The sequence below is a fragment of the Euleptes europaea genome, chromosome 20 (genome assembly GCF_029931775.1).
Source record: "Euleptes europaea isolate rEulEur1 chromosome 20, rEulEur1.hap1, whole genome shotgun sequence".
Taxonomy (NCBI): domain Eukaryota; kingdom Metazoa; phylum Chordata; class Lepidosauria; order Squamata; family Sphaerodactylidae; genus Euleptes; species Euleptes europaea.
In genome coordinates, this window is record NC_079331.1 from 12,813,214 (window position 1) to 12,827,784 (window position 14,571).

Consider the following 14,571-nt stretch of genomic DNA (forward strand, 5'->3'; position numbering starts at 1 on the left):
TCTGTCAGCAATGCTGATTCTATAACCTTAGGCAGATGATGAGAGGGAAGGCGTCTTGGCCATCTTCTGGGCATGTAGTAGGGGTCGCTGGGGGTTTGGGTGGGGAGGTAGTTGTGAATTTCCTGCATTGTGCAAGGGGTTGGACTAGATGACCCTGGTGGTCCCTTCCAACTCTATGATTCTGATTTAAGTGGTAGAGAGTCAGCATATATATATAAAGAAACAATAACCAAAACCAAGAACAGTGACACAGACACTAACCCTAACTGTAGATATTGAGTGGGGCTACTGCAATTCCAATAGTCAGCTTTCAAGAAAATATAACCTGGAGAGTGAGATATGAAAACAGCCGTTCCGGTTCCCGTCTTCCACGTCTCGCCCTCTTGCCATTCTATTTAAGAGGAAGTGGTAGCTTCTGGATTCTGTGCCAACTTGTTCCGCAACAATTTGGAGGGCATGTACTTTCACTCAGACAGGGAGAAAAGCCAACTTGGAAACGGTTCATTATTAGACAGGGGTGGGGGGGGAGACATAAAGCCAAGCTCAGCGTTTGAATTAACGAAAACAGTCGAAAATGCATCTCATTTTAGAATCGCTGCTTTGTTTCAGCAGATGTACGAGTTTGCATACTTTCTGGGGTTTTTTAACGTCACTGACTAGTTTAAATGTACGCTGGCTGGGCTTTCTGGAAATCTAAGGTATCGGAGAGTCGGTGTGAGAGCCACCGAGATCCCCAAAGCCACCGATTTTGCCAGCTCTTGCAAGAGAGGAGATTTTGATAGCAGCATCGGCGGCGGCGGCTTAGTTTTCCAGGCCAGAGTGCACGGAAAAAGGAATTCACAAACCGTTCCAAGCTACCGCCTGGATGAAAGGGGGGAAAAAACCTGAACAGAGAGCTCTAAGGAACAGCATATCCCCCCCCCCAACACAAACACACAAACTTTGAGCAGTAGCTCGATGTGGGAGACTTGGGAAGGCTAACAATAGCAGCAATACACGGACTTGAATTAACCAGGAAGGATTTCCTTCTTTAATAATCCGGGACCCACATTTTGCTGTTGTGCCATGGAAAGAAAACTTGGCTCCTGAGCAGTCGGTTTAGCACACAGGGGAGGAAGGGGGGGGGGAGGCTTGAGAAGCCTTCAAGGCATGACTTCAGCAGGAAATTAAGAGGGAAAGGGGACGGGCGCGGTCTGCCTTTCTTGACAGGCCCACAACACACTTCTAGGAAAAAGCCTCGCCGCTCCGGCGCAAAGGCAGCTTTTGCAAAACTGCCTTGTGGCGACGTTAAACCGGCCGCTTGGAGGGAAGCTATGCGTGGTTTGGGAAAGGGGGGGGGTTACTAGGAGGGGAAAGGGGTCTGGATCCCCAAACTCACCTCCCCCCGCCCCCGGCAGAGTACAGGGACACTTCTGATCTGCCAATTTGCTAACAGACAGGCTAGGGGAATAGTGAAGCTAGTGCTAAGCGTCCATCCTTGAAACCAGGCGTTGCGTCCAACTCCGTGCAACCGGGCCCGGCCTTATTTCAGGCACCGATTCTTACAACTTCACAGTTTGCAATGTAGCGGCCCCGCGATGCTTTAAGAAGAAGAAGAAGAGTTGGTTTTAATACGCCGACTTGCTCTACCACTTAAGGAAGAACTAAACCGGCTTACAATCACCTTCCCTTCCCCTCCCCACAATAGACACCCTGTGAGGTCGGTGGGGCTGAGTTAGTCTCTTGCCTTGAAAACCTACTGGGTTGCCATAAGTCTGCGTAAGAAACACACACATGCACACACCTGCCATCTCTCCAGAACTTCATTGAGCGGGCTCAGAACTAAAAGGATACCGCATCTTGTTCTGCACCAAAACCATAAAGGCTGCCCTAAATAGGTACTTCAAAAAATGTGATATACCAAGGAGGTCCCGAGTGTAATTACTTCCAAGTAAGAGCTTACTCTTGTGGGTTATAGATCAAATCAAACCTGAACTGACCCTAGAAGCTAAAATGACTAAACTGAGGCTGTCGTGGTCACATTATGAGAAGACAAGAGTCACTGGAAAAAACAATCATGCTAGGAAAAGCTATGGGCAGCAGGGAAAGACCCAACAAAAGATGGATTGACTCTATAAAGGAAGTCGCGGCCCAGTTCGCAAGACCTGAGCGAGGCTGTTAAGGATGGGACATTTTGGAGGACATTGATTCATAGGGTCGCCATGAGTCGGAAGCAACTCCACGGCACTGCACACACACACAGGAGCTTACTAACCACCACCAGCCCAAACGTATGTAATTCGGAAGGGGAGACAAGGTTGGGGGGGGGGGAGCTGGAAAATATTTCTGGGAGGGGAGAACTGCTTTCATTTTTTTTAGCCTTGAGTTTGACACCCTTGCTCTAAAGCGACAGTGCTATGCCCAGTTAGGTAACTGAATCTCAACTAAATTGATGGTCTTGGCCGCAAACAAGACTGGCACAATCCAAGCTTAGGTGATGGAGACAAACCCAAATTCTCCCAAGACACCTATGTATTATGCTGAGTTTTCTGCTCCTTTCCGATCGTACAACTGTCCCTAAAATGCCCAAGAACTGGGTACAATTGTGGTCACTCGCTTCTGCGCACGATAAACATGAAAACCTCTCTGCGTACTCACTAAGTTCAGACCCTTTGGTTGTACTTTAACCAGCTAGACCAACAGGACAGGAACTATCTGGAATGCAAGTTAGTTTTGTTGAGCGTTTTTTTCCAAATCTAAAACCTACTTTATCAATCTGCAAATCCCCTTTTTTAATCTCATTTCACTGTTGAACAGGGAGCTCCAACCATGCACCTTTCGCTTTCTGTTTAAGGTAGTCTTGTGCCATGGCAAACAAGTTCAGCTTCTCTCTCAGGCTTAACTCCCATTTAAAATACACAGACCGGATTATTACCAGGCTCTTGCAAAACTGCAAAATGTGACACTGATTATGGTATTTACTTTCCCCGCTTCCCTTGAAAATACCGAGAATGCAAGAGGCACAAATCTGTTCAAAGCGGGGTCAGATTGACATCTTTATGTGGGTGTATGGAAGCTGAATTCAGGAAGGAAGAACTAACAGCTTGGGGACAGCTACTAAGCAATACTGGGAGATGCTATTTCTATGCATCCATTTTTTTCCAAAAAAAAAAAAAAACTCTGTCAAAACAAATTAATCACGTTTATAGCTAAGTGACTGAAATATGGAAATGCCTGACAACTAAGGTAGCAAATCCCAACTTGAATGTCATGGGAGAACTCATTAGTGGGCTACGAGCAATGAATTTTAAATCTCTTGTGACCGTGGAAGATTCACGCAGGATGCTACCTGCTGTATCTCTGTACGGTTTACCGTTCTGGCTTTGCTTCTTTCCAGCCGAGAGTAGCTAGTTTCGTTGCAATTCTCAGTTGGATGCAAAGGCAGAGCCGAATTAACTGTCCTCAGGCGGGACCTGAGAACACAGACTCATGCAGAAACCTGGGAGTCGGGCAGGAAAGTTATACACAAATTAAACCCAGTTGGTTATAACAGAGAAGCGTGCCTCCAATTTTAATTTAGATAAAAGGTACCTTTCAGCGGAAAGTAGTTTTTTCCTTATTGCACACAGAAAAACAGAGCGTCAGGGAAGCTAGACTAGAATCTCTCACCACCCTTTGCTTAACACTTGCCCTAGCCAACCAGATGAGTTTCTGGCTACGAAGCTCCTAACTGATGAAAAATCACAGTTTACACTCTTTGACTGCTAAAATCTGTGCTGCAGCTATTAAAATACGTCACACCCTGACAGGATAAGAGTTACAGAAATACTTTTATTACTGAAAATATTAAGGAGGGGTCACACCAAGTTATATGATGTTTATATAAATTTTATTCATTCACATAATATGTAATTGTTGGGCTCAGATTATTTGTAGTAGCAATAGTAGTTGTGGTTTTCTTATTATCTATTGTCGCTGTTGTTTGGTTGGTTGTTTTTGCTGGTCAGTGACAGTATTAATAAATTATTATTATTATTATTACTATTATTATTATCATCATCATGATAATTTTTTGTCTGGAGGGGTTTTTTTGTATCTGTTTGTTTGGAGGAGGATTCCATCATCTGACAGAGCATCTCAGAGGATTCCAAGTTCAATCCCTGGCATCTCCAGTTAAAGAAGCTAAAGTACCAGGGCGGGGAGAGATCTCTGCCTGGAAAGTTACCGATAAGACACTACTAGGCTAAAAGGACTGTTACTCACTACAGGCAGCTTCATCTGTTTATCCAAGTGCACGGACTTCGGCGCTTTGGCTCCAGCTTACCACTGCATAGGATAGAGCTGACATTTTCAAAATTAAACAACGTGTTATAAATAGTAACCACGCTACTGGGGCGGGCGGGGAATCCTCAAAATATTCAACCCAGAGGAGCTTCTCAGCAAATAAAATGTCTTACCCAGGCGAAACCGACAAGAGTTGTTAAACAAACAGCATCGGAGTAAGAGTTCGAATGCTCTAAGGAGCAAGATAAGAGAAACAAGCGGGAACTTACAAACTCACGCTTAAACATTTAACATAAAAAGGAAATTGCGGAACGAGAAGGGAGTTCCAGAGAGCTGGCAATCCGACAAGGGACCAGGAAATTCAAAGCAAAGTCTCAGCGCTCCAAAGCTGACTACATGCCTAAATATAGTCTTTCCACAGCATATGGTATCCCACCCCATTAAAAATAACCATTTCTAGTGCACAACCCCTTGCTGTTGAGCAACCACATCAGTTGAGCAAACACATCAGCCAAAATGATAACATCCGATTTTCCCGTATATTCCGAAGCCAGAGGAGCCACTATACTACGAGAACGAGGTGTGACCCGTGAGACCACAGTTTTTCATCCACCCACCCCACCCCCCGGTTAAAATATGAGTAAAATAATACTGGCCTAATTACATTTTCCCCTTGACCTGGATGGCCCAGGATAGCCTGATCTCTTCAGATCTCAGAAGCTAAGCAGGTTCAACCCTGGCAAGTATTTGTATGGGAGACCACCTAGGAAGTTCAGGGTTGCTATGAACATATGAAGCTGCCTTCTACTGAATCAGACCCTTGATTCATCAAAGTCAGTATTGTCTACTCAGACCAGCAGCGGCTCTCCAGGGTCTCAGGCAGAGGCCTTTCACATCACCTACTGCCTGGTCTTTTTAACTGGAGATGCCGGGGGTCAAACCTGGGACCTTCTGCATGCAAAGCAGAGGCTCTTCCACTGAGCCACAGCCCCTATGCAGAGAAAGGCAATGGCAAACCACTTCTGAATGTCTCTTGCCTTGAAAACCCTATGGGGCCGCTATAAGTCAGCTGTGACTTGACGGCAAATATATATATATATATTGCCTTAAATATTCTGATCTCACAGGGTTGTCGTGAGGATACTGGAAGAGCCAATCCAGCCATGGTTCCTCTCTTACCCTAAGGTCTCCTGCAGTGCCAAGCTAGGCTGTGTTTCATCTTTCTAAGTCTATCGTAGTCAGTGGGTTTAGAAGAAGTTAACTCTACTTAGGACGGCACGGTTGCCACCTGAAATGGCCCCACCTCTCTGTTGAGTGGACAAACCCCTTCAATCAGAGTCTGCACCTATGGGCAAAAGAACAACAAAAAAGGGGGGTAAAACTCAACCAAATGAGTGGACAGAGTTTCAAAGGTTGAGCTACAAACTAAACAATATGATAAAATAATTACATTTATTTCTAGGGGTACACAGTGAAATTGTTAAAAAACGCAGGGCCTGGAATACAGGCTACGTCAAAAATCAGATAAAGTTCTTATTTTATTTATATTATTTATTTGGTTTGATTTATACCCCGCCCTTTCCCAGCAAAGCTAGGCTTTGCACAGTTGATATAACAATGTAAATGACCGATGCTTGACCAGATGCGTTCAGTGGTCATAAATACTTACAATTATAAAAACACATCCGAAAGTAAATCTTACGAAATATTTATCTAAAAATGGAAAACCATAAAAAGGGGAGACAAAAAAGAAGATATTAATCTGAAAATAGAAAACCATAAAAAAGGGAGACAATAAGATTTCATAAGCTTTATTTCCGGATGTGTTTTTATAATTGTATATATTTACGACCACTGAGGAAGGCCTACCCAGGCAGAAACACGTCTGGCCAAGCATTGGTCATTTATATTGTTATATCAACTGTGCATAAGAATTTTGTAACTGGTTTTTATATGCAGCTTGTATTCCAGGCCCTGCGTTTTTAACAATTTTATAACTGATTCTTATATGCAGCCTGTATTCCAGGCCCTGTGTTTTTAATAATTTTACTGTGTACATCTAGAAATAAACGTAATTATTTTGCCTACGGGCAAAACCCTACCAGCGAACATGCAATTCTCCCTAACAGTACTAACATTTGAAAGAGATAATTTGTTGGGCAAGAACTAGCTGAACAGTACGAAATTGAAACATACCAGTACCTTCCTCATAGCCATAAAGTGCTGGTGTCCCCCCCCCCCAAAGTTTCTGCCTGCAGGGAACATTTTTTGCATGCGCACACCTGCCACGGAGCTCTTGCACTTTGCCAAAGATACTGGGACATGTCCTGCCATACATGTTCAGGTGGGAAACTGGTCAGACCTCGCCATCTCCCGGTGAGCAGAAATGTGCCCTAAACCCCAACCAATGCTCCCATGCGTTGGCACATTTCAGGAAATGGAAGGGACGGGCTTTCAGGAACGTTCCTCTGCTCCTGCTGATCTTCTCTTTGAGGAACCCTTGACAGGGTTATAAGGAACGCAAAGCAGGGGACGTGCGTTTGCTTTTTTTGAAAAAAAGATGATTGCAAAGGAAAGTTGGAAGCTATATGTCTTAAACAAGACTAACCGACACCATGCGAAATAAAAAGCCGGCCGAAGATTCTGCAGTATTTTTGACAATATCAGCTCCGCCATCAACACCAGAATGAGGGTAATTGACAGAAAAAACAATCTAGGTCATAAAACATACTATTTCCCTAAAGGCACGCTAGAACATGTCTTACAGAAAACGCATTGTATGGTCTGATTTGTTCCAGAAATCCCATCAGGATTCCTTTTCTGCGCTTCTACTCCACAGAGCCCATTTTGTTCCCCACAACAACCCCAGCGGGGCAATTTCAGCAGAAAGATCGCCACTGGCCCAAAGTTACCCTGTGAATTTCATCCCTAAACGGGAGGTTCGAATTCAGGTCTCCCCAGCCTACAGTCTTAACGCATTGCCCCCACCCCACCCCACTGAGTCCACTAGAGTTTACTCTAAAATAGAAGAGTTGGTTTTTATACGCCAACTTTCTCTAACACTTAAGGAAGAATCAAACCAGCTTACAACCTCCTTCCCTTCCAACAGGCACCTTGCGAGATAGGCGAGGCCAAGAGAGTTCGGAGAGAACTGTGACTAGCCCAAGGTCACTCGGCTGGCTTCACATGTAGGAGTGGGGAAACCAACCCGGTTCACCAGATAAGCGTCCGCCTCTCATGTGGAGGAGTGGGGAATCAAACCCGGTTCTCCAGATTGGAGTCCACCGCTCCAAACCACCGTACTTAACCGCTACACCACGCACACAAGACGGCATCCTTAGAAGACTCATCTCTGAGCCATACACCATCCAGGTAGAAGCAGTCTTAAAGCCTCCCGTTTCAAGTTAAAGAGCGTTGGGGGGCAGAGGAGGCGGAGAAAACACAGACAGAAAACCTAAGGAAGGAAAGGTGCATGTTTTTTTTTTAAACACACATCCACACAGTCAGATAATTCACATTTGTGCAATGCTCAGCCCAAACTAGAACTGCATCTATACTACTTCTTCCCCAAGCGGATAGAGAAAGTCAGCCTAGGGAGGTTACTGTTTAAGCATAAAGAGATTCACAGAAAGTCATCTGAGAAACATAACGTTTTAATAGGTGAAATAAATACTCCAGTACATGCAAGGTTGTTGTTGGTTTTTTAAAAAAATCTGACGCTGGGGGGAAAAACCCTCCTCCAATTTGTTGTCATGTTATAGTGTAATTCTCCCCCCTTCCCATTTTTAAAAACACTCACAGTAGCTTCTCCCCCCCAAGTTTGGAAATTATAACCATCCTCCATGCCACACAGCAAATGCGCCTCTAAACTAACACTTGATTCAAAAGCGATCATACCGAGAAAACGGCAAAACTGAACCAAACAAAAAGTAGCTAAATCCATCCTTAAAAGTTTCGCTTCTTTCAGACTGTATGAAAACTGAGGTAACTTTTTTTTTCTCTCTCTCTCTCTCTTCCCACACAACTGAAATAGTAAAATTTAGAAGGGGAAACTCCGGAAGACCAAAAAAAGAACGGAAGACCGTCCCCGAACTTTGAAAACCGCACCCAGCGCGGTTATAAAGCTTTTTCCCCCACCTTTTTCTTTTTGAAAGGCTCCCCCACCTTGCGAAACGTTTACTCGTTTCGGGTATTCGGTAAATAAGGAAGGTTTAAGTTTAAAAAAACAGAGAAAGACCTGCCCACCCCAAAACATTCAGCCATTCAATATCGATCATTTTCATCCAATATTGATCATTGAATGGCGTCGCTCTGTCGCCCCCGCTGTGCCAAATAATTAAAAAAACTTTTGAGAAATCAACGTTTTTTGGGCTCACACAAATTCTTTGGTATATACAAAACCAGAGCTGGGAGAGAAGACCTGTGTACATTTCCATTAGCAGTGACCGGTAGTATGCAAATTGGAAAAACAACAACATTAATTCACAGAATTTGTGTTCACTGGCGGCAAAGTCCTAGGGGAAGATCTTTCTCTTAGCGCCTGAGACAGCAGGTTGCAACCGTCCGAGACGGCGCAGGCAGAGTTCTTCAACCTTTCCCTGTACTCAGACATTTTAGAGCTACTGTCGGGGTGTTGGGCTATATCCCTGAGGCATTGGGTGAGGAGGACGCAAGCCGAGACGACGCTCATCGCGCCCCCCAAAACGGCAGTCTGCACGGCTTTGCCTTCCGGACTGATGGCGGCAGCTTTGCCCAAGAACTGGGGCTCAGTGGCAAAGCCCACCAGAGCATAGACGGACTGCACCAGGGGCCCGCTGAACAAGACGCACCGGTTCCGCGTCAGCTCGCTGGGTGAAGTCTTCACCTCCCGGACGCAGGCCAAGAGGGCCGAGGCGCTGGTGCTCATACACTTGACGCTCAGCTTGAACTGCTCCCTGGCAAACCTGTCCTTGGACCTCTCGCTGGCCAGGACGCAGGCGTCCGTCAGGAATTTCAAGTTCTTGGACATGTTCTGGGATACCTCCAGCAGCAGCTGAGGGCTCATGTCAGCCAGCGGGGTGGTTTTCAAGACCCCGCAGCCGTGCTCCACCTCGTGCTTACACCTGGTGACCCGGTAGCGATCCACCAAGCCGGCCAAGGCGGGCTGAGCCCCCGGGGTCTCCACTGCTGCCAAGTAAGCAGCGTGGGCAGAGCACTCGGTCAAGGAAACCACCAGGTCCGCCATCTCTGCCAGGATGTCCCCCACCTCAGTGAAGCGTCCCATGTTCAGCTGGCTCTGGATATCGTGCGTCAAGATAGAGAGGCCTTTCGTCCGGGCGATGATGGTGTCCCGGCACTTCTCGAAAGACTCCCCGGAGGCCGACAGGCTCTCGGTGTTGACTGGCCGGCTCTCGCTGGACAGGAGGAGCAAATCCGCCACCAGTTGCATTTTGATCTTGCAGTAGTCGCAGACGGAGACGAGCTTCTTCCTCTGCAACGCACTGCCACTGGGGGTGGATGCCTCGCTGGTGGACTTGCCGGAGCCGCCGCTAGCCATCGCGCCGGGGGGGCAGTCGCATGCCTCTTGGGACCCCACTGCTGCTGCTGCCGGCGTCACCTCCCAAGGAGTCCCCACTGAGTCCGGCAGGATCTCTCTGCCTTTCCCGCACCATCATTCCATCAATTTCCACTGGTAAAAATGAAGTCTTTTGGTGCTGGAGGGAAGAGAAGGGAGGCGGAGGAAAGGCAGCCAGAACCAGAATCGAGCCCGGCTCGCACCTGACGCCACTCCACGTTCACAGTGAATACGATGCTAGCTGCACTTCAGTATAATCCTGGCGGGATTGCTTGCCGGCGGGAGCATAAGATTTCCGATTCCTCAGCAGCTGGATTCACCTTGCTGGATAGATATATTTTTTAAAACAACTGTTTTGCAGAGCGTTGACGGATTGCACCCCGGCCGTCCCTTTCCGCTGTCGCCAAAATTTAACAAGGGGGAGGGAAAAAAAGAGAAGAAGTTTCCCGTTGGAACAGGGCGGCATCCCAGTTTTTCAAGGCAGGAGGAAGAAAGGGCCAGGGCGGGGCGAAGGGGGACGCTCCTGCCACCGCTTCCCTCCCTCCTCTGCCGCCCGAGCCGTCCCCGCGGCCCGGAAAGAGGCCAGCCCTCGACATGGGCGCCTCGGGGGAGGCAGGCGCGCGTCGTCGCTGTCGGGAAGGCCGGCGGAGGGCGTGGCGCAGGCGGGCGGGCGAGCGGTCGGGAGAAAGGGCTCTGCGCTCGGCTGGGGGGGCGTCTCCGGGGCCGTTCCCCCCCCGGGGGCAGGAGAGGACCGGGAGGCGAGGCAGGGGCCGCGATGGAGAGGGGCCGGAGGCAGGGAAGGGCTCCCTTCTCGGCTCGCCTTTGTGCGCCCTCGGTTACGCAGCGCCGCCGGCTCCTCCAGGGCGCATCTCCGGCAGGGGAAGGGGCCACAATGGAGAGGGGCTGGAGGCAGGGGAAGGGGTCCCTTCTCGGTGCGCCCTCGGTTATGCAGCCCGGCCGGCTCCTCCAGGGCGCATCTCCGGCAGGGGAAGGGGTGCGAGGCAGGGTCCACGATGGAGAGGGGCTGGAGGCAGGGAAAGGGGTCCCTTCTCGGTGCGCCCTCGGTTATGCAGCCCGGCCGGCTCCTCCAGGGCGCATCTCCGGCAGGGGAAGGGGTGCGAGGCAGGGGCCACGATGGAGAGGGGCCGGAGGCAGGGAAAGGGGTCCCTTCTCGGTGCGCCCTCGGTTACGCAGCGCCGCCGGCTCCTCCAAAGCGCATCTCCGGCAGGGGCGGGGATGGAGGGCGCTTCAGGGCTGGCTGGGGCTGCCCAAGCCCGGCCGGCCCGGCTCTCCTCCGGCCATACTCCTCTCCCTGGCTCTTGGGTTTTTCGGATCGGGCTGACTCACCAGCTTCGGGGCGGTGGAGGAGGCGGGCGCGCCTCCATCCGCTCCCCTTCCCTCTCCGGGGACGCCTGGGTTCCTTCCCCGCCTGCCCCTTGCCATCCAAGTTGCAATGCCCTTGTGCTTGGATTTTACAAGCTTGCAAGGTGAAGGGGGCTCTCCCGATGGCCTGGCTGCATGGCTGGGGGAGGCTCGGCTTGCTTGCTGGCTGGCTGGCTGGCTGGGGACCCCTCCCAGCTGCGCTCCTTCCTTCCTTCCTCCCCCCGTTGCCTCGGCTGTAACCTCCCTTAAGCCTATGGCGAGCTTGGGTGGGCGTCGGCGCCGCCCTGCGCTTGAGACCCGGCCCTCTCCAAGCCCTGCAGCTGGCTGCAGGCTCCTCCCCGGCAGGGAGGGACGCAGGGCGGGAGGAGAGCCTGCAACCACCGGCCGGTGGCCTCCGGGCACCGATCCTCCCTTGCCAACCGGCTGGCAGCGGCCGCCCTTTGCGCGGTACCATTTGCACCCCTGAGTGTGCCACCCTTGGCAGAGTTGCTCCAGTCCAAGCCCAGCGAAATGGGCCGCTGACGCATGGAGGTTTTGCCTTGGGTTTGCCGCTCTCTAGACGCACGCCAAGACTAGATTGATTCATGCCATAGTGTTCCCTATTACTAAGTATGGGTGTGAAAGCTGGACAGTGAAGGAACAGGATAGGGAGAAAATAGATTCCTTTGAAATGTGGCGTCGGAGGAGAGGGTTACGGATTCCGTGGACGGCCCAAAAAACAAATCATCTAGAGAGTGGCGAATCCAAGGCAAAACCTCCCGTGCATAAATGGCCACTGTTAATCCTGGAGGAAGTCCTGTGGGTTTGAATTGCATTTGCTTCCGACTAAGCCTGTTTGGAAGGGTGGGTCAGCCTTTGCCACAGGAGGCTCCAGCGCTTTGGAAATACGTTGCATACTTAATGACATTTTGGGTACTTATGCATGAGGATGGTTTGGGGAGGGGAGGGACTTTAATGCCATAGAGTCCAGTTGCCAAAGCGGCCATTTTCTCCAGGTGAACTAATCTCTATCGGCTGGAGATCAGTTGTAATAGCAGATCTCCAGCTATTACCTGGAGGTTGGCAACTCTAATATATACATACAAAGTTTGTATATATACCCAGAGAGAGTTTGTGTGTGTGTATATACACAGAGAGGGATAAAGTTTATATAATGTTTGCAGCTTTTTCTATACATAAATGCAGTGCATAAAATTGTACACTCAATGTAACGCTAATCTCTATATATAGATATCTATATCTATCTATCTGGTCACTGGAAAAGACAATCATGCTAGGAAAAGTTGAAGGCAGCAGAAAAAGAGGAAGACCCAACAAGAGATGGATTGACTCAGTCAAAAAAGCCACGGCCCTAAATCAGCAAGATCTGAGCAAGGCTGTTAATGTTTTGGAGGGCTTTGATTCATAGGGTCGCCATGAGTCGGAAGCGACTTGACGGCACTTAACGCACACACACATATCTATCTATCGCTGTCAAGTAACAGCTGACTTATGGCGACCTCTTATTGGGTTTTCAAGGTAGGAGACGTTCAGAGGTGGTTTGCCATTGACTGCCTCCACGATCTGACCCTGGTACTCCTTGGAGGTCTCCCATCCAAACACTAGCCAGGGTCAAGGCTGAGAGTGTGCGACCAGCCCAAGGTCATCCAGCAAGCTTCCATGGTGCAAGTGGGGATTCGAACCTGGGTTTCCCAGGTCCTAGCCCAACTCTTTAACCACGCTGGCTCTCCATAAACTATACATATATACACAGGTAAATTACATTTTAAAATATATAACATGATGTGAAACATGCAGTTTGATCTCGTGCATTTATACCTATTCTGATTTGAAGGTATAGGCATGATTTTAGTCTTTGTTTGGATGCTAAAAGGACCCTCAGAAATACAAGTCACTTTTTGCTTTTTCTTATTCATCCCAGAGGGTTTAAAAAAATAAATAAAAAGCACACTTATGGGCACTGCAACCTGACTGAATTGCAGACCTCTAGTTGGCCAATTAGGCAAGAACACTTCTATTTATTTAAAAATCCCCCCGCCCTACATCCCTTTTTTAATTCATGGAAGTTGCCCTGATCTGAAAATCATGCAGTACATGTTTTTTTTTTAAAAAAAAAAACCCCGACCAAAACAATCCAGAATAAAAATCAACCAGATTAAGCCCTGTGAAAAATTGCAGGCTGTTTGATGTTTTCACTGTGATTTAATTTATAGCAGCGTGGTGTGCGAGAGTTAAGAGAGGCGGACTCTAATCTGGACAACCAGGTTTGATTCCCCACTTATCAGTCATAAATTAGCTGGGATTTGACGGCACTTTCCAGCACCAATGTTGTTTACTAAGATCCCACCGAGCTCTTTGTGGCCCACCGAGCTCTTTATCTAAAATATTTATAAGCCCACCTTTCTCCTGGCCCCGTCAAGTAATGTAACTCAAAAGAAGCGAGCTACTAAAATGTAAATTTTAAAAAGTAAGCGCCCGTAAATTGTAATAACAGGATTGCTTATGTTTAAATGTTTATGTTTCTTTGTGTATTGAAGTAAAACTTTTAAAAATTTGAAGAAGAAAAAAGACTCACAGTATGTCTAGCTCTACTGTCAGAACAGCTACTCAGCTTCATTGGGCCTTCTACTTTTAGTTCTCCGGATAAATATAGTTTCGCAAAAAGCAATGACCTCTCTGCTACAATTTATTTATAATTTCCTTCATTGATACCCAGCCTTTCTTCCTAGTAGGGTGGGGTAGGGGACAAGGACAAAGCAGTTTACATTATTCCGATATTGTTTTGCAAAAAGCATGGATTCTGATCTAGAATTTTATTTATCATTTCCTTGGTTGATACCCAGCCTTTCTTCCCAGTTGGGAGGGCACAAAACAGTTTACATTATTTCGATAAATATTGTTTTGCAAAAAGCATGGATTCTGTGCTAGGATTTATCGTTTCCTTCATTGATATCCAGCCTTTACACACACACACACCCTTTATATACATATATTTATACACTTTTGCCCTTACATCCCACCTCCCAGTGGGGCAGGGGGCACAAAGCAGTTGGCGTTATTTAAATAAATATTGTTTTGCAAAAAGCGTGGAGGATTTATTTATGGTTTCCTTCGTTGATACCCAGCCATTCTTCCCAGTTGGGAGGGCACAAAACAGTTTACATTATTTCCATAAATATTGGCTGTCACCGCACTAGGTATTCCCAGCGATGTATTAAGAGTTTGAAAACGTTATAAAAAATAGTGTTCGCGCTTTCTATGTATTCCCACCGATGTATTAAGAGTTTGAACCTGTTATAAAAAATACTGTTCGCACTTTGTTTGGCCCCTTTAGCTGTGAAGATGTCTTCCAACCCTTTTTTAGCCGTAGT

General features: G+C 47.8%; 1 protein-coding gene across 1 annotated transcript; it reads right to left on the bottom strand.

The window, feature by feature from the left end:
* Nucleotides 1-8,635: 8,635 nt before the first annotated feature.
* TLNRD1 (talin rod domain containing 1) lies at nt 8,636-9,941 on the bottom strand. Its single transcript, XM_056865835.1, has one exon. It carries the CDS (start codon nt 9,797-9,799, stop codon nt 8,741-8,743), a length of 1,059 nt encoding a protein of 352 aa, XP_056721813.1. The 5' UTR covers nt 9,800-9,941; the 3' UTR covers nt 8,636-8,740.
* Between the last annotated feature and the right edge of the window lie 4,630 nt (nt 9,942-14,571).

Coding starts and splice junctions, on each gene's coding strand:
- TLNRD1 (XM_056865835.1), bottom strand. CDS start 9,799: ATGGCTAGCGGCGGCTCCGGCAAGTCCACCAGCGAGGCATCCACCCCC.